This window comes from Platichthys flesus, chromosome 11 (genome assembly GCF_949316205.1).
Source record: "Platichthys flesus chromosome 11, fPlaFle2.1, whole genome shotgun sequence".
NCBI classification, from domain to species: domain Eukaryota; kingdom Metazoa; phylum Chordata; class Actinopteri; order Pleuronectiformes; family Pleuronectidae; genus Platichthys; species Platichthys flesus.
Window position 1 is genome coordinate 16,666,716 of NC_084955.1, and position 23,255 is coordinate 16,689,970.

The 23,255-nt window shown below is 46.0% G+C and overlaps 2 protein-coding genes across 6 annotated transcripts; one reads left to right on the plus strand and one right to left on the minus strand.

Annotated features, from left to right (window-relative positions):
* Positions 1–179: 179 nt before the first annotated feature.
* On the minus strand, positions 180–15,635 carry LOC133965141 (histone-lysine N-methyltransferase ASH1L-like). 5 transcript variants are annotated; one of them, XM_062399547.1, is made up of 14 exons: positions 14,834–15,620; positions 10,293–11,181; positions 5,336–9,446; positions 3,501–3,849; positions 3,143–3,316; positions 2,953–3,047; positions 2,797–2,870; positions 2,653–2,698; positions 2,501–2,541; positions 2,334–2,404; positions 2,067–2,242; positions 1,476–1,567; positions 1,233–1,378; positions 180–1,150 (listed from the first exon to the last, which is right to left on the minus strand). In XM_062399547.1, the coding sequence occupies exons 2-13, from the start codon at positions 10,980–10,982 to the stop codon at positions 1,247–1,249; spliced, it is 6,051 nt and encodes a 2,016-aa protein (XP_062255531.1). In that variant the 5' UTR covers positions 10,983–11,181; positions 14,834–15,620; the 3' UTR covers positions 180–1,150; positions 1,233–1,246. The 5 variants fall into 5 exon arrangements, 2 of the variants coding, with proteins under 2 accessions (XP_062255531.1, XP_062255532.1); XR_009923853.1 differs by lacking the exon at positions 180–1,150 and having other exon boundaries at positions 1,329–1,378; positions 2,054–2,242; positions 14,834–15,627; XR_009923854.1 differs by lacking the exon at positions 180–1,150 and having other exon boundaries at positions 1,332–1,378; positions 2,058–2,242; positions 14,834–15,627.
* Positions 15,636–17,410: 1,775 nt separating this feature from the next.
* dap3 (death associated protein 3) lies at positions 17,411–23,085 on the plus strand. The gene is made up of 13 exons (XM_062399550.1): positions 17,411–17,681; positions 17,777–17,818; positions 18,221–18,334; positions 18,473–18,574; positions 18,660–18,768; positions 18,861–18,953; positions 19,061–19,191; positions 20,041–20,121; positions 21,224–21,388; positions 21,479–21,538; positions 21,641–21,730; positions 22,668–22,785; positions 22,869–23,085. Exons 2-13 carry the CDS (start codon positions 17,780–17,782, stop codon positions 22,952–22,954), a joined length of 1,188 nt encoding a protein of 395 aa, XP_062255534.1. The 5' UTR covers positions 17,411–17,681; positions 17,777–17,779; the 3' UTR covers positions 22,955–23,085.
* The last annotated feature ends 170 nt before the right edge of the window (positions 23,086–23,255 follow it).

The following is a 23,255-nucleotide window of genomic DNA, read 5'->3' on the forward strand; positions in this document are numbered from 1 at the left end:
TTCCTCAACCTCCGAGCACATTCTGATTGTCAATGCTCTGGAGCAAAGAGCGAAACATTCTCAAAGGCAGTCTGAAGTAAACAGACACACTTTTTTTTGTTACTCTTTTGTCCCCCCCTCTCCCTCCTTCCTTCCCTCCCTCCTTCCCTCCCTCCCTCCCTCCCTCCCTCCCTCCCTCACCCAGGAAGCAATACTGAAAATAGTCAATAACAATAAACATTCCTATCATGAATATATTTTGTCCATTTCTGCTGCAGACAGTTCTCAAGCTGCCTTCTCTCTTTTTTTCTTTTTTTTTCTTTTTCAAAAATAACTTGTTTCTTAAAACCTCATTAGAAATTCTCTAGCGGCGATGCCAAAATTCCTATCGCTAAGCCCGCCCCCCCTCCCCTGCCTATTCACTGGTACATAGCAGACACTGTCTCGGTAGAGTGAAGAAAAAAAAAAACCTTAACACTGCCTCAACAGATTTTTAACTGGCTCGCTTTCTCCTCGCGTCGTTTCCCCAAAGGTGCAATGTGACTTTGAAAGCCTAACAAGCAAAAACGAGGGTTCAATTTTGACCTACTTAGGTGCCCAGGCTACATTTGAGTTTCCCCTCCGAGGCAGTTTGTGAGCGCCTTGTCTCGCCGCAATTTCAGAGTACTTTACATACGTCCACTTTCAATCAGTGAGCAAATGTCTCTCTCCCAGTTTGCTTAAGGTGCTGAAGTAAGAGCAGTCAAAATGTATGTGTGTGTGCATTTATAGTGTGTCCACTCAGCGTACATACAATCTTTAGTGTGCTTGTTCATCCAGCACTAGTGCAAATTCATCTCAGCTGGTCTGTTTCTCTCTCTCTCTCTCTCTCTCTCTCCATCCGGGACAGTCTCTCTCCGCTCCTCTCATCCCTCGCCGCTTGGACAAAAGATGAGTTGCCATGGTTCCATCCTTGGTGTGATGCCCTTCAGAGCGCCGGGTTCAACACACTCATCTGTTCGTGTGCGATTTGTCTTTTCTTGCATATTCAGCCTCCGTGATTCTCCGGTTCTCTTCTTCCCTTCTTGCTTTTCCTCTGCGGCACTGCCACTGTTCATAGCAGTGCTGTGACATCAGTTTGGTGTCTGTCTGTCCGGTGGTGGGCCTGGTCCCCCTTGCAGAGTGGTCCCACCTGCATAAAAGGCCAAAAACTGTCAACAAAACAATGCTTATACATCTCAGAGTCCTCTTCCTGTGTGTGTTGCTCTGCTCACCGGCCTCCGTTAGCTTATGAATGCTGCAGGGTCAAAAGTAAATCGTTGAGCCGTCTCCTCCTCTGTTCTCTGCTGCAGACCTCTTCCTCCCCTAGACTCTCCTTCCGTTCCTCCTCCTCCTCTGGTCTGTTCTGGGTTTTGTGGGGCTGCGGGGGGGCAAAAACAGATTTTTAACATCTTGGAGATTTGCATTCACAAAAAGGAATTACGTAATTTTTCCCTTGGGTAGCATTGTTGACTCACAAAGGGGTAGGCAGTGAGCGAGCTGGAGGTGTCCTGACTCTGATGCCGAGGGTCACTGCTGATATCCGTCATCTCCACCCCCACTGGCTGATCTGAGGGTCAGAGGTCAAACAGCGGACTGTATGTTAGTGGAGTCAGGAGAGGTAAGTGCACATCACCTTTTTTTTTAACTGTTCTGTAATTATGCTAATGTACTTATTTCCCCTCAATTCTTATCTGCAATCAGTCAGGGAGCCTTTGGTGGAAACTGTGTGGTTTCACTGCTAATGGCGAAAGTTGATGCCTGCTGGGTTTTTGGATACCAGGAGGGGATGACAGAAATGGGGAAACATTTCTGCCGGCTGAAATTCTGTGGTTGGAAAACTGCTTAGTTTGAGCTGCTGACTGTGATATGGAGAGACAAGCCAAACATGAGGATGACGAGCTGTGACCAGAACACGCACGCACACACACAAAGTTAAAGACACAAGCACAGGACGCAAAAGGGAGTCCATACACATGAATGGTATGGAAATATGTAGAGGAGAACCGCGTATGCATACACAAACACCTACAGAAACAAAAACTAACACACACACTTGCTTCATGGACCTGACTTGATGTGGCTGTCGTTCCCACTGGCTCCGTCGCAGGACAGATGCCGAGAGTCCCTCTCCTCCCCCTCTGCATCTCTCGCCCTCTCCCTCTCTATCCTCAGTCGGGTCTGTCTGTCTCTCACAAGCTCCCAGTTCCTCACAAGGAACACGTGGTGCTTCACCACAAAGCTCCTGGCCAGACAGACAAGGAGAGAAATTAGCCGTCAACACTGACATCAAGTAGTTTTATCCTGAAATGTGAGTCGCTGCGTTCTTTCCATACCTGTCAGTGCTGGTCATAGGCTCCATGTTGAGGTGAGGGAACAGGCTGGTAATGTCACTGGAGCTCTCATCCTGTACAAGAAAAAAAGCAAATGGCGGGATGCTTGTGAGATTTATAGAACAAACTGTTTAACTTTCACTCTTGGACATTTCTCCTTGTGAACTTACCGCAGTCAGGTGAGAGGATAGAGATCTCTCCTTCAGTCGGCCTGAGGGAAGCAGAAAGAGAGAAAGAAAGGATATGAGAGAATTGATCAGACCATGAACTAAACCTGACGATAACACATCAAACTAAAATGGCCCTAATAATCAGGACTCACAGTAACGCCGCTTCCTCTTCAGTGGGACAGCCGGCTGGCTGTGAAGCTGTAACCAAATTAGAAGAGAATTACATCCCTGTGTACTTATTACACTCCAAAAATCGACTTTCCACTCTGTCCTCTGTGCGATGTAGTGCTGTATACCTGGTTGTTCTGCCACAGCCACATAACATCGTAGGGTAGCTGGAAATGAATCCGCTTCAGCCTCAGGTACTTCCCTTGAGGACGCAGAGGGAGTTTAAATGGACGATCACAGCTGCGACAAAGTACAGGCGTGTTTGCATTTTCTTCTCTACTTACCGACATGCATGGGAGCAGGTAAAAGTGTGTACTCCTTCTCCCCAGGTGTGTACTCCAAACTCTCTCTGCAAATCTGCTGGGCTTGAGAGGGGGGTCTAGGAGAGACATACCAAGCAAATTAATAAACAGAAAACCTGACAATGGTAAAATCATTAGAAAAGCTTGTTTATGAAAATCTGTTACTACTCACTCTGTAGTTTTATAATCATCTGAGTAAAGACCCGCCCTCAGAAACCTTTTCCTGGGAGGACTATCAGCTCTCTCCTCTCTTTGGATGATTACTGGCTGGGACGGAGCCTGGTCCACATCCGCTTGCTCGAAACATTCAGGGAGGGCGTCACACTCTGGATTATCCACAGTGACACTAAAAGGAAAGCATGAAGAGAGAGAGATAGAATGATAGAGAGGAAAAAGAGAAAGAAAGAAAAGGCACTGGTTTAGCACACAGTGCTGAAAACAATAGGTTAATATAGTGATAGTGAGTGGTTGTATTGAATTTTCAAATCAACCAGCTCAGGTTCCCTTTTGATGCAGTTGTGAGGGTTTACCTCTGATGACAGGGAGAGTCACCGTGTTTTCTCTTCCGCCCTCTCTTCCTCCGAGCCTGCAGCTCTGACTCTGTCACCTGCTGCACCGTGTCGCCTCCTCGATCTCTCTCTGGCACCCGCTCCTCTTTCCTCCCTCCAGCTCCTTGTCCATCTCTGTTGTGGTTGTGTCCTGGCAAGAGGTCGAGTGATGACAAGGAGGGAGCTGCGGATGGGTGTGCGGGGGAGTGCGCAGTGAAGGGCAGTGGGTGCTTCCTGGGCCGTCCTGGCCTTCTTTTGTTTTTCACCGCCACACTGTCCGGCGTTGGCACACTTTTCTGCTGCCCCCGGCTTCTTGAGTCACCTTGTAAACCTGCCGTCATTGAAATGAACAGAAAGAGGGAGGGAGGGGGTGAGGCAGGAGGGGAGGGTGGGGTGTAAGTGGCGGAGAGGAAATGAGACAGATGTGGATCAGTGATTGAGGCGGCAGGAGGTGTGAGGTGAAGCCAGTCTACGCTGAGTCATGTGGACGGGCCGCAGATTAGGTGAGTCACAACATTTCCTCTGACCAGATCACTTCTGGGAAATGCATTAAGAAGTGATTTATCTGCACAAACACACACACAGAAATATACACACAAAGAAGAATGGACCCCAACCCTGTGCTGCATGTATACTTTTCACTGTGGGCATGCACACGTATGCACTCTTGCACATAAATAGTTTTTGCCGATTCAGTTAATGTGGCAAAACAATCTCAAAGGGCTGAGCAGACAGAGAGAGAGAGATTGAAAAAGTGTGTGTGAATGTGCCCATGCTCGCACGCTGTACTTGAAAACATGTGTGTTTGGTTAGATGATGAACTGATGTCACATGAATTCCACAAAAACAACACGCTTCCCTCACAAGCTCTCTTTGCCCCAGCTCTGACCCCCCCGAGCTTTTCCTTCATCCATCACTACTGAGGTCATTCATCTTTTTCTTCAATTTTCCAGTCCCTGACAAGACTGACCAATCGAGCCTTATTGGATTTTTCCAAGTCAAATAGGCTGCTGTTGGCCGGCAGTGAGGGATAGGCCAGTCTTTAAATAGCCAATTTGGTGGTTAACTAATGACTGTGTTCACTGGGTAGCCCGGGGCTGCAACAGTGTGCGGTTGGCTGCAGACCGGGGAAGATTTCAAAGATTTTCTGGCAGATTCCCATCGAGATGCTGCTCCCGCCTGCTCTAACACTTTATCAAAATTCCACCAGAGAGTAGTTGCTGAGTGGTTGCGTTTGTGTGTGTCTGTGTGCGTGTGTCAGACACGTCCCCTGCACAGCAGAAGGAGTTTGAAATTGACTATAAAAAGTCTGATTTCCTCAGACACCCTCCAAGGCTTTGATGTCCACAACACCTGAGGAAAACCCATGCTGTCAGTTTATTGGGTAAACTCCTGGTGCCACACACTCGTTTCAGTGCAAATATAAAAATATGTCATGCTGAGCTGCTGTACAAAGACTCTTGGCATAGAACTTATTTACTCAACTATCTATCACAATTTGGTTGCTATTGTTGTATTTCAATGGTAGGCACAGTTGATGTCAGATCCCCCACATCATCTAAATAACTGCCAGTTTTCTGAATATTCATATTTTCTGAAGGTGAAACAATCCTCGAATACAACTTTGCAACTCATGAAGCATTTATCACAGTTTCCATCTACTGAAGTTCAAACAGTGCTACTACATCCAAGTGTAACCGACAATTTTAGCACTACGACCAATATAACCTAATTTTGAGCAAACAAGCACATACACAAATATGTCATTGACCTATTCATTCACATTGGTAAAGATTAAGTCATTCATGCATCCTCACCCGATTCTCTCCTCTCCCTCCAAGCTGGCTCGTCTCTCCTCCATGACCTCTCTTCACTTCCTGAACTCCTGCTGGCCAATCCACTCCTCGGGCCCCTGCCTCCTGTTGCCGTGGCGGCGGATGTGAACAGGTTGGTGTGCGGGGGGGAAGGGGGTGTCCTGTACAGGTGTGACTCTTGAAAGTCCTCACCATCGTCGTCCTCTCCGTCCGATGCGATCAGTCTGCCTGTGCGATGCTCCGCAGTGAAGCCCCTCCAGCTGGGGTTTGAGTTTCCAAATCCTGGCCCTCCCAGGCTGCCGAATTTCATCCAGCTCTGACCCAGGCCGCCCCAGCCTCCCCCAAACGAAGACAGATGAGAGGAACCCAGCCCCAGTGAGGTGAGAGACATGTGTTTGTACCTCTCAGCTGAGGAAGACGATGATGATGATGTGGCGGCACCAGCAGAGGAGAAGGAATCATTTCCATTCTCACACAACCAAGGTGATTCTTTGGAAAGCATGCTCCCCATTCCTCTTGTCCCTTTCCGTCCTACGTCTCCTTGCCCCGAAGTGAACCTAGACCTGGACTTAGAACTGGCCAATCCCTCTCGCTCCATGCTGTCTTCATCCTCGTCCCCGTGTAACTCCTCCTCATCATCCATGTCTCGCTCGCAGTGACGGTGACGATGTTTATGTTTGTGTTTGTGATCACTCCTCCCACAGCCACACGACAGGCTGGGTGTGAACCCTGAGCTGAGATGTGGGCTTCCTCCACTGCCTCCTCCTCCTATATCCCCCTCAACCTCTCCTCCTAATGCTCCTTCTCTCAGCAACCTGCTCCTGCGCCTGTGGAATCTGGCGGGGTTGAGGAGGAAGTGGGCATGGTGGGGCTGATGGGTAGCATACTGGTGAGGAGAGGGAAGCGGGTAGGAGCTAGGGAGGTGGTGGTAAAGTGTTGTGGCTGGGGGATAGCCGCCGTAAAAGCCCATGTTTTCAATGGTCTCCTGGAACTTTGAGGGGCAGCCACACTGTCTTCGATCAGGCTTCCTGTTACAATGCACCTGCTGGCAGGGGTAGAAAGGCTGGGGGGAGAAGGAGGGATTAGAAGCGTAAGACGAAGGGTGAGGAGAGTAGAAACCATTCAGATTGATCCTGAAGATGTTGGAGCGGAGAGGATGTGAGGAGGGGTGATGGCGCCTTCCTCCTGTAGAAGTCCCACTCCCATCAAAGCCCTGTCCCAGACCAGTCCTTACCCAACTTCGCCTACCGATGTGGACCTCACTGAATTGACTGATCAGGTCTTCGAGTTCGGCGAGAAACTCTGGATCCTGCATGTGCAGTTGCTGGTGCTTCTTTTTGTGTTTATTTTTCTGTCTCTTCAGTGCATTGTGCCCAAGGCAAGGATAATAGTCTGAATGACTGCACTTATTGTGTCCTGGGCAGGGGCACAAGCACGTACAGGAAGAGGAACAGTCATAATCTCTCCGCCTGTGCCGGTGTCTGTCTCTGTGCCGCTCTACATTACTTGAGTTGCTGATTGAGTTTGTGTGTCTTGGGATATGAGAGGGGGGTGTGGAGACAGGAGAGGGACGGTCCACAAGAGAGGAGGGGTGTCTTCGACCCCCAAGAATCATTCCTGACCCCAACCTGAGAATGCCTCGAGCTCCCCTCCCCTCCCCTCGCTCGGAAACACTGTTGTTATCCATTCCGATTCCGCTGTCGCTAGGCAGTGTCGCTTCGCTAAGTGACTCACTCCTGGGGGAGGGGGTGGTGTCTTTGAGGTGGCCAGGGGAGCCAGGTGTGTGATGCAGTGGTGGGATGGGACAGGAGAGCTTACATGTAGACTGGTGAAAGGGGAAGTGAAGCCTTCCCTGACATGGACAACTCTTCTTTACAAAGGGAGAGTGGGAAGAGGAGGAGGGAGGACGCGGGGAAGTACAGGATGATGATGGGGAAGGGAGGGAGAAGGGGTGAGAAAATAGTAGGGAAGACGTTGGTTCTGCCAGGCTACCCTCACTGTAGGGACTCTGAGCCCCACTAGAGTGGGTAAGAGATGGGGAAGGAAAGGGGTGAGAAGCAGGAGGCTGGGGCTGGTTAGACGAGAAGAGAGTTGTTTCAGGAGGATTGGTAAACAGACTCGACTGAGTGGAGTTCTGGGAGTTGGAATTCAGGTTAGCTGTTTGGACTTTAGGCTTGCGTCCTCGTCTCTTGCCCATGTAGATGGTCCCTCTCTTGCTCACATTGATCTGAGGGCCCAGCTTGCTCCCAAAGGAGGAGGACAGGGCTGAGAACGTGTGTACTGTTGTAGCGTCTATTGATTTACACGTTCTCAGAGAGGTCTTGCCATCTGCTGCCTCTACTCCCCTTCCCTCCTTTCCAACATATCCAGACAGCATTACCTTGTGAAGTCTCCTCTTCTTTCTTTTCTTCATCTCATTAATGAGCCTCCTGATCTTTAGCTTTCTGTTCCCCTTATCAGGAGCATGGAAATCTTTCCTCCCGTCTGTATCATCAGTGGGATTCAGTGCATCTCCATTTTGTCCCTCGGGTAGGGGTCGTTTGGGAGGACGGCCACGCTTCTTGGGGCTGGATTGAGACTGAGCGGCACACTGCAGCATTGGACTTGGCTCTAGTAGAGGGGCTTTCTGAACTCCATTACACCCCAGAAGAGGCTCCGCTGCTGGGATAGCTTTCATAGAAAGTCTAGGGGGATGCTCATCTAAACTAGAGCTTCGGGATTTAGGGCGGCCCCTTTTTCGGGCAGGAGTTATGGATGCAGGGGGGCTAAGATCTAAAATTGGGTGCTTTGGGGATGGGGGTTTGGTTGCAGAAGAGAGAGGGGAGGAGCTGCTGCTTAAGGAGATAGAAGTTTGGTGCGAGTTATCGGCCAGTTGGAAAGTGGCCTTGGCAGGAAAGGATGTCTTGGGGTTCTGGGGGAAATTTAGTGAAGGATTATGTTGGGAATCTGAGGCGGCTTCATAATTTTCTGCCCTCTGAGCTCGGTGCACCAGCTTGGTCCAGCTTGGCCGTCTAGCCTTACGTTTCTTGAGTGGTCGGCTGTCTTGCTCTTGGGGGAAAGAAGGGGGAGAAATGGGGGCACGGGAAGAGGGGGTGGGCAGAGAGGGAGGAGCCGAAGAAGAGGGGTGGCTTGGAGGCACAACTGAATGTCTTTCTTGTTCTTTTGATTTACTTGCGTCACCTGTTGTTGTTAATGGCTCAGCTTGTTTAACTGACTTACAACTGTCATCTGTCTTGTCTTTCTCTTCTGCTCTGCTTGGATTCACTACTTTATCAACTGTTACACCACATGTTGGATTATTGTCTTCTGCTCTTTGTCCCTCTGGGCTAAGCTTATCCCTCTTTTTCTCACCCCTAGCTCTTTCAGTCTTTAGTTCATCTCTCCACATATCATCACTCCTATGTCTTTCAACTTTTTCTTTACCATGCCTTGATTTTCCCTCTTTCCCCTTCTCCTTTTTCTTCTTTTTGCCCTCCTCCTTTCTGCTCTCAGTCTTCGCTCTTTCAGCTACCAACCTATCGCGCTTGGATTTTTTGTCTTTCCGTTTGTCTTTCCTTGATTTCTTCTCTTTCTCTCTCTTTTTCTCTAGCGATGTCTGTAGAGAGACATTCTGATCTTGGGATTGGGAAGAGGAGAGCTCCGCAGCAGGGGAGGACTGTGGTTTCGAGGTGACTGAGGGAGATACTGGCCTACTCTTGTTGGAAAGGCTAAGTTCTTTATGGGAGCTGGTAGAAACTGGAGGTATTGTCGTAGAGTCCATGGAAGAAACAGAGGAAGAACTGCTTTGTTTTCCAACTTTAATTCTTGATGACAAGGAAGTGCCGAGAACGTCGGCATAGCATTTCCCATTTGATAGTCCCTTCTGTCTCGCTGTCTGTACCAAACCATTATGTTTCTTGGCGGCAATTCCTTCATTTCTGGTCTCCGATGCAGAAGGTGTCTGGATGCATGTGGTGGAAGGAGTAGTTGAAGCTGTCTGGTCTGTTGTGGGTGAGCAGGGTTTGTGTCCTGCCGGAAAAGGCTGGCCATTGACAGTAGGAAGCTTCTCTTTCTTCACTTTCTCAGATGAGCCATTTGAATTCACCTCTGTCTTATTGGCCAGTTTGGTAGGAACCTGGGGAATGCAAACATGAAATCTCTGTCATAGACAGCAAAGGCTGTGACATCCATTAGTTTGCTGTTGACAACAGTGAGGGACAATGCGGAAGAGACAATAACTGAAATGCTTTTGTTTTTGTCTGACCATTAAAAGAGAGTGAGAACAAAATGACTCAATCAGGCAGAGAAAAGAGGGCAAACTGTGGAGAAGGAGAGAGTGAGGTGATGGAAACAGGAATGGGGCTGACACAGAAAGGAGAAATACAAAGGCAGAGAAACAGCTAGGAAGGGAGTGGGACAGGGACAGAGGGGGGAGTGAAAGATAAATGAGAGCAGGTAGAGAAAAGAGGGGATGTAAAAATAGAAGAGAGGGACAGATATAGAGAGCCTGGCAGAGATGGAAAGAGAGAGAGAAAGCTGTGCTATTGGTAGCTATAAATTGCCACTAATACAGATGAGAAGGCTTGACATTTCATACTTGTCCTGTAATTTTGGTATGCTGCAGTCTGAGTGGTGTTTGTGCAGCTAAAGCAATAAGCTTCCCCTCGGGTGATTGTCATAAGGACTGATGGACCAATGTCTGTAATAGCTCCAAGTGGTTGCTGTGCTGTTGTCCTATTTATAGGTGTGTTTATTTAAATGTGCTGCACAATGGCTCATTTGACCTTATTATTACTGAGCATATAGTAAAAAACTAAACAAAGCACAGATGTTCCATAACATCTAAATGCCTTAACTACCTGCATCTTTAAATTTTTCAAATTTTTCCAGTCAAATTCAGCTAATAACAGGTTTGATATCGGAGGCTGACATGAAGGAATCTGTGCGTGTGTGAGGAAAATTGCCTATGTCCTTAACTTACCTGTTTGGCAGACTTTGTCCCCTGGCTGGCAGTAGCAGGGACTGAGGTTGGGGTGGTAGCTGCAGCAAATGTTGATGATAATGAAAGTGGCTGCGATGACGAAGATGATGATGATGACGACGAGGATAATGATGAGGCCAATTGTGGTGAAGCAGCAGATGCAGTTTGTTTGGATGTGGTCTGGACAGCATCCAAGCTAGAGCGCTGCTCTCTGGTTGTCTCATCTGGGGTAGAGCTGGTTTTGCTCTGTTGCCCCAGAGACCCTTCACCATCCACCCTTGGCAGCCCCCCCCTGCTTTGTCTCTGATAGGTCCTGATGGTGGGCTTGCAGATGTAGCTCTCCAAGATCTTGGGCGGTTTCTTGGTGCGTTTGGCATGGACCCCGATCCGGAGTCGCACATTCCCCTCAGGGCAGCTGGTCTCTCTGCCAGAGATCTGAAGCTGTTGCTGCCCTGAACTTCCACAGCGCCCCTCGATGAGCAACTCCAGCACTGCCCCCTTGTCCCCTTCTCTCTTCCTTCCTGCTCCCTTTTTCTCCTCCTCCTTTTTCCCCACATCTCCATTCTCCCCATCACCCCTTCCTCTCTTTTTCTCTGCCAAACGGTCCTGTTCAGAGTCCTCAGGAGCAGAGGTGGGGTCCAGATTGGAGTTTGTGGATGGAGGGGTTCCCCCCTTCACTCTCTGGTCCATCAGAGAAGTCAGGGGGGAGAAGCAGGATGCAGTGGGGTGCCCAGTATAACACTCAAATGTACTTGTTGGTGTTGATTGGGTTAAGGGTCAATGGGCTAAATGCAGGTCTAGATAAGGAGATTTCCTGTCCTAAAAAAGTAGGCGCAGTTGGGTGTCCTCGTCCAGCCAAGGTCTCTCTCTCTTCTCTTTTCGGCTCCAACTGAGAGTAAGTAAGGTTGAGGCAGAGAGAGAGAGAGATAGAGAGAGAAGAGAGAGAGAGAGAGAGAGAGAGAGAGAGAGAGAGAGAGAGAGAGAGAGAGAGAGAGAGAGAGAGGGGGAGAGAGAGAGAGAGAGAGAGAGAGAGAGCGAATGGACAGACAGAAACAGAAAGATAGAGAGGGCAGTGATTAGTCATTTCAGTGAGCTCAGATGCAGAATAGCAAAAGTACGGGAATCGAGGGGAAAGTCCCCTTCCTGCAGGCAGCTGTAGAGAGGTGGTGAAGTGTGTGTCCACAGAGATGATCTCATCATACAGAAAACCCATGGGACCAATCAACGCTGCCGTTTCCCAGAACGTCGGCACTAACAGGAAAGAAAGACCTACTCACATTCTTTCAAAATCACCGTCAGATAGTTTTCTCCAATAATCCACAGCCAACGGCAACTCTGAACGACAGCAAACGCTCGTTAAACCTCCGCGCTTTTACTTATGTTCCAACCTTTACACCTTGCGTCCTCTTTCTCAAATCAATATATCAATCAATCAGCTCCTGACTAATTCAAACACTTGATCCAGTCTCCTCCCCTCCTCTCCCCGCTGTCTTTGCGCCTTCTGTTCTCAGCTACTCCCACCAGCACTTCTCCTCCCACCCTTCCCTCTGCTGTACCGTCTTTTCTCTCCGAAACTCCCCTCTTCATGTTTGGCAGAAAGCGTTTGCATGCATTCTCTATTAGTCCCATCCACTCTCCCCTCGCTCTCTCCCTGTAGACCACACAGTAAAATGGTCAACTCATGCGCTGTATCCATGTTAATCAGAACCATATTTCCTCCTCCGCTTCGTTCTTTTTCTCCTCTCCTGCCTAAATCCCTCTATTCACGGTCTGACCGTTCCCCTCCTCCCCCTTTTTCAGTAGTGGTAACACAAATCCGTAGGAAAGGGTAAAACTTATTTTTGGAAAGGAGTGCAAATTCCTCCTCCTCCCATTGCTTCCTCTAAGTCAAGTAAGCTTTTCATTGACCCCATTGTAAATGGACTTTTAATGTGACATTACAGCAGAGCAACACACCCTACAATAACATTCTCCTCACCAGGAAAACTTTCACTCTCACTCGCACCATGTTCAGTCCGGTTTTCGACCCAACGTGTTGGAGATAGGTAAGCAGCATCTTCTGTCATGCTTCCTTCATTATTCTCTCTCATTAAGAAAGACACTCATCCGTTTTCTAATCAAACACACCCTGCCAAGCATTCCTGCAAATTGCTCCTGAGAGCCTCTTATGAAATAGCACATCCGTCTCTCAACACGCCCCCCCCCCCCTAAACTTACAACTGCATCTCAGATAATATTTTCATTCAAGAGCTCAGTGGGCTATCTCTCGCGCCTCCTGGTCCCCCCACACCCAAACCTCTTTTCCTCGAATCACGCTGAGCTCAAATCAACATCTGTTCCAATAACTTGCTGTTATGCAACCGTATTGGAAAGCATTTCCAAGGCCCATCCTCCTCCTCACAGTGAAATGAAAATGAGCACAGAGATGGACAGCAGTCCTCTTAAATCACATCAGCCACTTTTTATCATGACCTCTACTCCAGAATCCCGACCTGAATGAAGAGGTGCAAACTGAGGAGGATTCAGGTCAATCTGGAGAAATCTGGAGTTATACGAGTTATGATCAAATTGTGCAAAGGGACTCTAAAAAACAGAAGTAGAGTGGCAGGTTTGCAAACCTAAAAGGGCAAGTCCATTCAACGTAAGTCAAAGTGCATACTAATAGCTTTTTATACCCTCCACAGCTATACCTCTCAAACATAACTCAGAATTATTCTAACATTAGACCAGAAGCTTTTCCCAGTGACAGGATGATGGGTGGACTTGACACTGTAGTCCGTGTTGGCTCCTTGGCAGCGCAGAGGAGCCGATTAAATCATGATAACGGCCCACTATATTTCCAGGCATCATCAGCATCCCATGACGGTGTTATCATCAATAACTACAGCACCATTGTCATCTGCCTGACAACAGCAGGAGCATGGCCGCGCTGCCCCTGGAAATCCGGTGGCTGTGTTGGCATCTCACATATGAACCATGAAGCCTCACACAGTGGGTGATGCTCCATATGTTCAGGGATGATTTCACTTCAGTCTCCCTCCTCCTCACACATACACACACACACCTCACCTTGAGATTTAACGATTTACGTTATGGGTACTTGATTTTTGTCCCCATAAAGAAGACAAGTCTCAAGTTATTTGCTGGAGACTGACTCTAACCTTAACTGTAATCAGGCTACTACTTGCCTCTCCCTATCCAAACCCTAGATACATACCTAATCCTAACCCTTACTCTAATCCCAACTAACTTGGTCTGCATATTAACCTTTTAACTCACTTACCTCCTTTCTGTTGTTTTTATTTCCATGTCCTAACCCCTGCCCTGTCCCTTAACCTAACCTTAACCCCCTGCCCTATTCCCTAACGCTAACCTTAATCCCCTGCCCTGCCTCCTAACCATAACCTTAACACCTTGCCTCTTCCTCTAACACTAACTGTGTCCCCTAACCTTTGACGTTTTTCACGTAACAGATGGACAAATCTGTGCCTGTGCCTTCTCAACACCTGCAGGTGTTCGAATGTAAGGTCCCCTAAACCAACCCGAACACTAAAATTGTCTTGACCATAGTTACTACTTGCCTTACTCTAAACCCTTACCTTTACCCTGACCATAAACTTAGCCTTAAATCATGTCTTCACTTTTCAATTTATGGATTTGCGTTATGTGGACTTTTATTTTTGTCCCCATAAGGAAGACAAGTCCCCATATTGTGACTGAGTAAACAGATATAGGTCCCCAGAGCAGGCGCAATACCTGGATCACACACACACCCACACACTTTCGCACACACACACATTAGTTGGGGTGTATTAAAAGTGTGTTGGTCGTACATTGTGTACCCAGGTCGCAGCTGCGTAGGCTGACTGATATTGCTACTGTAGATACAGTGAGGGCAGCAGTGGGGCTGTTCACCGCACCGGAGCAGCCTCTCGCTGGTTTTACTGAGCACGTCAACAGGAGCTCCCTTCTCCATGATGACTTTGCGCACCCGCTGAAAATCTCTCTGCTGTCGCACTTACAAATGATACACACATGCACGTGTTGTTGTTTTCGTCGCTCCTATACCTCCTATAACGAAATACAACGCACATCCGAGCCCCTATAAACACACACACACAAACACACACACTCATAGTTGCACATTGAAACTCAACATGGAAGTGGATTAAGAGGGGGGGGGGGGGGGGGGTGTACGTAGCATGAAAATGTGCTTGCTCTTGCAGGGTTGGTGTTGTAGATTAGTCCCGAGACACCTCTGCTTTTTCCTCCCTTTCTCTTCTAACCGCCTGTCCTCTGCTGGCTCTTCTGCTGGTGTCAGCAACATTGAAATAAGAAATATCACCGTGCACCGAGAACGGGGGTGAGGGGGGTACACATACACTCAGCAACAAGGGATAAAATTAGCGCAAAGCGGATGCGCACACACACACACAAATATCCCCGTAACCTCCAGTGGTTTGGTTGTGTTGATGTCAGGCCTGCACACACTCACGCACACTGCCATGACAATCCGTAATAAGGCTACGTAGGCTACTTACCCGAGAGCGCGTCCCGGAGCCAACTGCGTTTGGGCAGGAGGAGGTGAAGGTGTTGCTGTCCTGCTCTCCTCTCCTCCTCTTCCTCCGCTTCTTCTTCTTCTTCTTCTTCGCGCCGACAGCTCCTGGTACATTAGACGTTGCTTTGATTGCTAAAGTGAGGCCAGCGGAGGTTAAGACACCTCCTAACGCCGAGTTTCGGTGCCATCTGAGCGCGGAGCCCGCTGTGCAACAACATTGGCGCGGGTGTTTTCATAATCGTACAGTCGACGGTCGGCGCTTCTCTGCAGCTAGGTGGCGGACTGGTTACACTGGCGCTGCTTGTGGTTTTTTTTTTTTTGTATGTCCTGCCACCACTTCTTCTTCCTCTCCTTTTTTTTCTCTCGGGGAAAGTTACGTCGCTCCCTCCCTCGATAGTAATGGCTCAGATTGTGCCGCTTGCGTATTTGCGCACAGACTCGTGTCAGGACGACGCGCTGCTGCTGTGCGTGTGTGCATGTGCGTGTGCGTTTACATATGCGTGTATGCGTGTGCGTGTGTGTGTGTGTGTGTGGTTACCAGAGCAGAGAGAGAGGTTGCCTGGATGTGCGGGAATGCAACTGCGTGGCCATTTTCATGTGGTCAGAGGCAGAGGACGAGATTAAACGGTGAACACGGCGCAGGATCTCGTTGCGGTTCCTAACAGGCGAACTGGGAGGGCTATTTAGACGATTAATAAAATGGCGACGACTTGGCTAAAATAGGTTGGCTGGTAGGATTGTGAGAGAGCAGCTGAAAAGTTGCACGGTGTAATGTAACAGGAGCTTCACAGCAGAAGGGGGGGGGGGGGGGGCAGCTCAGGACTGAGCACTTATTAAAAAGTTCATCTGTCACAGTTTAACAGAAAATACTTTTTCATTCAGTTGAAATACAAAAATCGATGTTATGCACAACATGTATTTACTGTTGTTATTAATAGTGTTAATGAGTACTTGCAGCAGTACTTTCCATGACTCCCACCACCTTGGTTGTGTGGTCTCTAATAAATTGTTCTGATTCTACTAAACACCTATGTTACTGCTGTGTAGTTTTTGGTGTCTATGCACAGGTCCAGAATAACTCTCTATGGGGTCATGGGACAAAGACTAATGCTTGTAGGTCTCTACTTGCCCCATATTCCTCCTGTGCTCTGTGCATACACAGCATAGTCTGAACTGAAAAGCTTAGTTTTCATATATTTACTGATTTTTGCTTAGTTCAAGGGATTAAACAGCAAAAAAAGATTTACAAACTAGTTATATTTTGGCAAAAGAGGAAAAAATAGATAGGCTGATGTAGTAAAGAGTAAACATTTTATAACTATCATTATATAGGGCCCGAGCACTGACAGGCACTGACAGAACGTGAGGCCCTATTGATATTGTAATGTTTATTATTAGTATTCAGGCAAATTAATTGGCTTTTTGAGGGCTTTAACATCCTCAAATTCGTGCCCAAAAGTGTTGAATTATTTACTTAATTTTTTTTTATCTCCTGCGCAGAAGCGATCTGCGCAGAAGCCGACTGTGCAGAATTCATTTAATTTAATAATTTTTATTTATTTACGTTATTAAATTTACATAGTGTAAAATAATGTGCAATTAATAGGTGGTTGAAGTTCTGCAAATTTTGGACACTTCAGCATGCAGATGGAAAGAGTGGGGATTGAACCCCCAACCTTCTAGTTGGAGAATGTCCACTCTATCCCCTAGGCCACCCCACCTGCTCTTCTCCATGAGAAACTAATCACAGAAAGAGGATGGACAAATTATTGTGTATGTCTGTGTCCTTCTAGTTTATATTCGGTGATCAAATAAATGACATATTGTTCCCATCAACTAGCACAAGGAGTAAGGGTCACTCATTACTCATTAATCAAATCAAACCTCCTGCCTCCTAAACTTTTACTTTGAAGGTGAGCTGTCTCTCTGTCCACATCTGGATGTCCTTGTTCAAGTTTAGCTTCTCAGGTTGACTTCAACTTCATACACAGACCAGGTGAGGCCTCACTACTGCACAAATCTACAACAACAAATCCCTGGTTTCTATTACAATTGGTTTGTGTTTTTACATACAAATACAATTTAAGTATCCATCTGTCCCTTCCACCTTATATCTATCTATCTGTCTGTCTGTCTGTCTGTCTGTCTGTCTGTCTGTCTGTCTGTCTGTCTGTCTGTCCGTCCGTTCGCCCGTCCGTCCGTCCATCCATCTATCTATCTATCTATCTATCTATCTATCTATCTATCTATGCATTTCGAGTTACTGCACAGGAGTACCCATCTTTTCTCATTACCATTAATTAATATACCAGTGTTATATACCAGTGGCAATTAACATGCAAAACAGGAATAAATTATTTTTTATGTTAAAAAAAATCTACTAAGTAAATCATTGGATTGTAAGCACCTGAATCTTCTTTCTACCTTTGCACAATCATTTTTCTAAATCGTCATTTTGAATGTATACAATATTTACTGTTATTATTGTTAGTACAGGTGAAACATGTAAAACTCCATTTTCCTCTGTTGTCGTTGCCTGGCTCCTGGCACCTGATTGGCTGAACAGAATCCTGATAGTATTTCGTCACTTCCGGCTGTGAGCTGCATGATGGCGGTGCCCATGTAGGCTCCGGCTCGTTGACTTATATTCCCTTCTCCGGTCGCTGTGGGGTTTTTACTTTCAGCTTCAACCCTGAACCCAGGAGGTGTATGTCTCCCTGACGTTACCCGAAATCCTCCTCGGTGAAGATTTGCGGAAGTGAACGTGTGCACGTCCTCAAGCTGCTCTACGCTGCTGATGTTAGCTGTTAGCTAAGCGTGCGTTACCCAAGGTGAGAGCTGTCAGTCTGACCACGCACATCATCAGCTGTGGTTATCTCTGTGTCTGTGGACGGGACCTGAACTCGTGTCCTCCTCTGGGTTTCAGATCATGGCGCTGCACAGACTGTCCTTCAGACTCCGGCAAACGGTGAGGTCACAGCTAGCGAGAGGAAGCTGTGCGCTGTCACATAACCTGCTCTGTGCTTCAATACGAATAGGAACGTGTAGATCTGTGTAACTTGCTGCTCCGTGTACAGCTAATGGAAAACAATGTAGCAGCTGATCATTGGACATCAACTGATGTCTGTCAATAAACCAACTAGTCAATTCTAGTTGGTTTTCCTGAGCTGCTGCAGAAAGGTTAATCTGTGTGATTTGAATTTAAAATAATATTTAAATTGAGTTTGTCCTGAAAATGCCTGTCAGACATCTAAGTGAGCTTGAAATGAAAAATAAATGCAGATCATGGTACATGTTTGCATTAGAGCTCTTTACATCCCTGAACATGTTCCTGTGGATATTAAATATTCCCCCTTTTGAATTTTTCCAGGTGACTCATGTAAGGAGCCTTCACACCTCAGGATGTGGGCAGCAGCTGGAGTCTGTGGCTGTTGAGTCAGATCCTGAACCTTTCTCAGTTTTCAGGACCCAGGAAAATAATCCAGTGAGTAATCAGACGGTGAATATATCCTCACCATGGTGCTCAGAGCCAATGACCACTTCGTTAAACAGCCCGGCTGCATCAGATATGTGTTTGTAGCAATACTTAATTTATATTTCTTCACTCTTTGTGCCTTTCAAGGAATTTCAGTGTGAGAAACATTTGGGACAGTATTACACTCTGCCCTCTGCACACATCAGCACCGCGTTCCCTCATGGACTCCCCTGGCGCTATCAACAACAGGTGGGATCTTGTTTGTATCATTGCATAAACGTAAGTTTTAATAGTAAAATACAAGGACAACAAGATTGAATGCCTGGTTTTACAGGTGAAGACGTTCAATGAAGCCTGCATGATGGTGAGGCAGCCCGCTCTAGAGGTCATCTCGTACCTGAAGAAAGCTGACTACAGCAAACCTGCGCTCAGATATTTATTCTGTATCCTTCAAAGCAAACACTCACGCTGACAGAAAAGTAAACAACCTCTGCGAAACGTTGACTATTGTCGACCTTACATCAGAGCTGTTCAGACGGGTTGAGGGGCAGCGGGAAGACAATGTCTCTCTGCCACACAGTCCACTTCTGCCACACACAGGGGTGGCTTGTGCTGCACGTTCCGGACGGTGAGACGAACACAGTCACACATGATTCATAGCTGTGGCCTGGTAGACGGGAGAGTTTCAGGAGTTTCCCTTCTACATCTTCTCTGTGTTTTGTTTTTTCTATACAGCCTTCCTGTGGGTGAAAAACTGTAAAGAGCTGCTGCCCTCGTCCTTTAACACCTCTCGCTTCGACCAACCGTTACAAGCTGCGGAATGGCTGCGCCATTTCAAAATAACCAATGAGCAGTTCCTTTCAAAGGTAACAATTGTTGGGCAGTGTGCATTAATCAAGATTTCTGCAGAGTCTTACACAGTCTGTGTAACATTGTCCCCTCTACTACTTCACTTTATCTTCAATGATTGGGAAGTGTCAGTAATTCTAGAACTCTGATATTCCCTCACATCTGTCATCTTGACTTAGGTCTCGAAATTAATTTATTATGGTCTTAAATTGAACTTGAAGAAATCTACGGAAACCCTGCTGGATCAACATCACTCATCAAATGACATTTATATAAGTCACTTAAATATACATCGTCAAATTAAGGATTGTGGTGCTGGAAACAATTTTTCACATTATCAACAAGCTCTCAGACATTAATATTCCTTAAATGTGCCTTAACTGTGTTTTCACAGCAGTTGAGGTCACATGCTAATAAACATAAAGCAATTAAACTGCTGGATGAACAAACCTGAATCTATTCTAGTTTTAATCACAGTATAGTATAGTAACCTGTAAATCACTGTAAGAAACGATACTGTCTAATATCTAATAAAGTAAACAGCCACATAATAGACTGATCAGATTATGTTTCTGGAAAATTTAGGATGTTAACTTTACTCAGGACTTTATATAGCAAAGTGTGTTTACTTTGGCCCTATTGATTTAATCACAGTCTTAAACATATTGACACATGCAGTTAATGCCAATAGAAACATACCATTGGGCAGTTAGGAAAGGCTCGAGACATTTATGAGAATGATTATTGTAAGATTTATAACACAACACTTTTCATTTTGAATGTTTAGCGAAAGAAACACTGGTAACATAAATGAGAACCTTGTTTGTATAAAAATAGTGAGTGAAATTGTGACCTTTCCCTCTCAGATAAAGACAAAGCAGCGTTATGTGTGGACAAAGAGGGAGTCCACCGAGGAGGGGAGCTTACTGGGACAGTTGGTAGATATGGTGAGTGCTCTCTTTAGTCTTCTGAGTAACTATTTTTGTGCAGCAGGAGGTGCAGTTTTTCTCACCCTCCACGATTTAATTCTATCTGTTCGCTGTTCTTTCTCTCTGCCTTAGCAGCTGCCCCAAAGGGGTCATTAAAGTTTCATCTTTCACCTCGCCTGTGCTTAGTGCTGATCGATAGCCGATGAACTGAACAGGGTGATGGATCAGCACAATGTTTTTCTACTGTCAACGGCAGAAAGAGCAGTGAATTTATGTGCAGCCCGTGAATTTCTCCTTTTTCTCTGCTGTTGTTAAGCTTCTGATTTAAAGAAACTTTGGGACAGCAGCGCTGCCGGGCTCTGTCTGGCTCGTCAGTGGGTTTATTTTTAGTCGACGCTGTTACTGTGAGCTCTTTATGGGCGTTTAATGTGGTTAGATCTCATATCATCAGCCATCTGACAGCACAATATGAGACAAAGCAGGTTAGACTGACAGTTGTGGTATTTTATTTCTCACTTACTTTGTTTCACATCCCCAGTTTTGGCATCTGTATCAAACAGTTTGGTCTTTAGAGGCTTCAAATTAAACCAATTTTGCGGTAAATGACTGTTTACTAGGCCCGAAAATAGAATTTATTTCCTATGCAATAACCAACGCTCATTAACCACTTATTACCCATTAATCAACTGCCACAAGTAAAGATGCACAGATCAATACAGACAGTCTGTGGTACTGTGAGCACATTGCTCCATGTGTCAGGTTCGGCTCCAGCAACTGACAGAGGTTTATCATTCCCTGTGATGAGAATTTAAATCTTTCATTAAGATACAAATTTGTATTGCTTTTATTTATTTAATTTTCTCTCAGAACCCTTACATGTTGTTTCAAAGGAATTGATTGGTCTGTTGGTGGAGCTCTATACTGGTTGATTTTTTTTATCTCTAACTTAATCTGCTCCGGAGCAGTTTAGCCGTTCAGCATTAGTTACCTTAATTACTTTTCCATAACTCAATTTCACAGATTTTCTCCTGCTAGAGAGTTGTGTATTGTCAATATTTCAGTGTGATGTCCCTTCACAATACAGTGTATTCAGGTTTCTATTGTGTGTCCTTTTCCGCAGGGAATATCTCGTGTGAAGAGCAGCAGCGATGTTGTCGGGGCAGTGATGAAGGAACTGAGGCTACAAAGCGGCCAGCCGGAGTCCAACTTTCGTCTGGCCGTGGCTGTGGATGGTGTCAACGCCCTGTGGGGAAAATCTACCATCAAGAAGGAGGATAGGAGCGCTGTGAGAAAACATATTTGCAATCCTGTCATGTTTCATCTCAGTGTCAACAGACGGGATGTTTAATGTGTCTCTGTTTCTCACCTTCATCAGGTGGAGCCAGAGGAGCTGACTTTGGTTTACAACCTGAGGAAGCTGATGAACAATGACTGGGTGAGAAGAACACACTAAAGGCATTGACCATAGTTACATGAGAATATTTTATATATATATATAACAAATATTTTTTTATTAACACGCACTCTCTTGTCTAAGACTGGAGGCGCCATCATCTCCACTGTGTGTCAGACAGGCTCCCTCTTCATTTCAAAATCTGCCTACTTGCCTCAAGAGCTGCTGGGAGAGGTCAGAGGTCATTTTATCACGTTTATCTCTCGAACTTCTCATCAAGATCTGACAGCAGATTCATCTTTCCTTCTCGTTACTAACGCTGGTTATTAATCAGGAAATTGTAATTCCAACCTCATGGCTGCGCCGCTCTGATTATCCAGAATCGTTTTACCTTCTGATTTTGTTTATTAACATTAGAGCCAGTTGTCGCTGCACGCCACTCCATTTTGTTTATGTCTCCATGAGGTCACATGAGACGTGAGTGTGCGTCGCTGCCTCTGGAGAAGCAATCTTAACGATATCGTGTAGAGTGATGCCACATTTATTCTCTAATCTGATACTGATAGCTTGTTAAAGATTATAGAGAACCAGAATATTCTGCTTAGAACAGAAACTTCAACATGACAGGATTTTGAATGTGTCCTCACATTGTCTGCCTTGCTCAGTTTAAAAGCCTGAGAGCTGGGAGTGCCGTACTGCTGTTGTGTTGTCGCAATGGGCTTTTACAGGATTATTTATTACCGTCATATTTATCTGCTGTCGGCTGCATCTAACTAGATCAATTTACTAATGGACCAATAAATCCATCGCTGTCAACCACCTTTTCCATTTATGGAGGACGAGGACTGAACTATAAAACTGAAGGAAGGGTCAAATAACATTTTACTAAATAAAAATGGCTGATGCTTTGATCGCTTATTGTTAAATCATTTCAACTTCTATTCATGACCAGCCACGATGTTTACCCATCTGTGTGTCGGAGGTATATATATCCTAATATCTGTATTTGTTTGAATATTATAGCAGGGCTTGTGTTGAATATAGTTTTGTCTGTTTGTGATCTTGATACATCTCTTAATATGCTGTTGAAAACAGTTATGTGTTTCTCTGCATGAACACAACTGCTTTGCTGTCCTGTATTTTGACTTCCTGTCTCTGTGCCGCTCACCAGACGGGTTTCGACAAAATGGACCCGTTCATCCCGGTGTCGGTGCCCAACTACAGCGAGAAGGAGTTTGAGAGCTGTTATCTTTACTACATGGATCGCAACTGGCTGCAGCATCCACAGAGTAAGTGATACTGACGTTGAAGCTTGCACTATGATGTTATACTTTAAGTGATGCTGTTCGACTTACTTTTTCCCCCCCATCAGGTCTGACAGAGGAAGGGAAGAAAGAACTCGTCTTTATGACCAACCGAAATCCAACCATGATGGAAAGAATTTGTTCCTCCCTGTAAAGTCACAGAGAAACACAAAGTCAAAAAGAGATATCAGTGTCCTGGGAATATACAAACTTACCAATGTCCATTTCTGTCATTTGTAAATTATGATGCATGTAAGTTACTTTGATAATAAAAAGTTGAACCAAGTGCTTGTGTAATAATCATTTCTCTCTTGATCATTTTTAAATCCACTGTAGAAACATCTAATCTTTTTGATGTTTATGAACATCTTCATACAATCTTTAATTTCAAGTAGGATGGATAGATGGAGGAATAGATGGATAAATAGATAGATAGATAGAGGCCACTGTTGTTT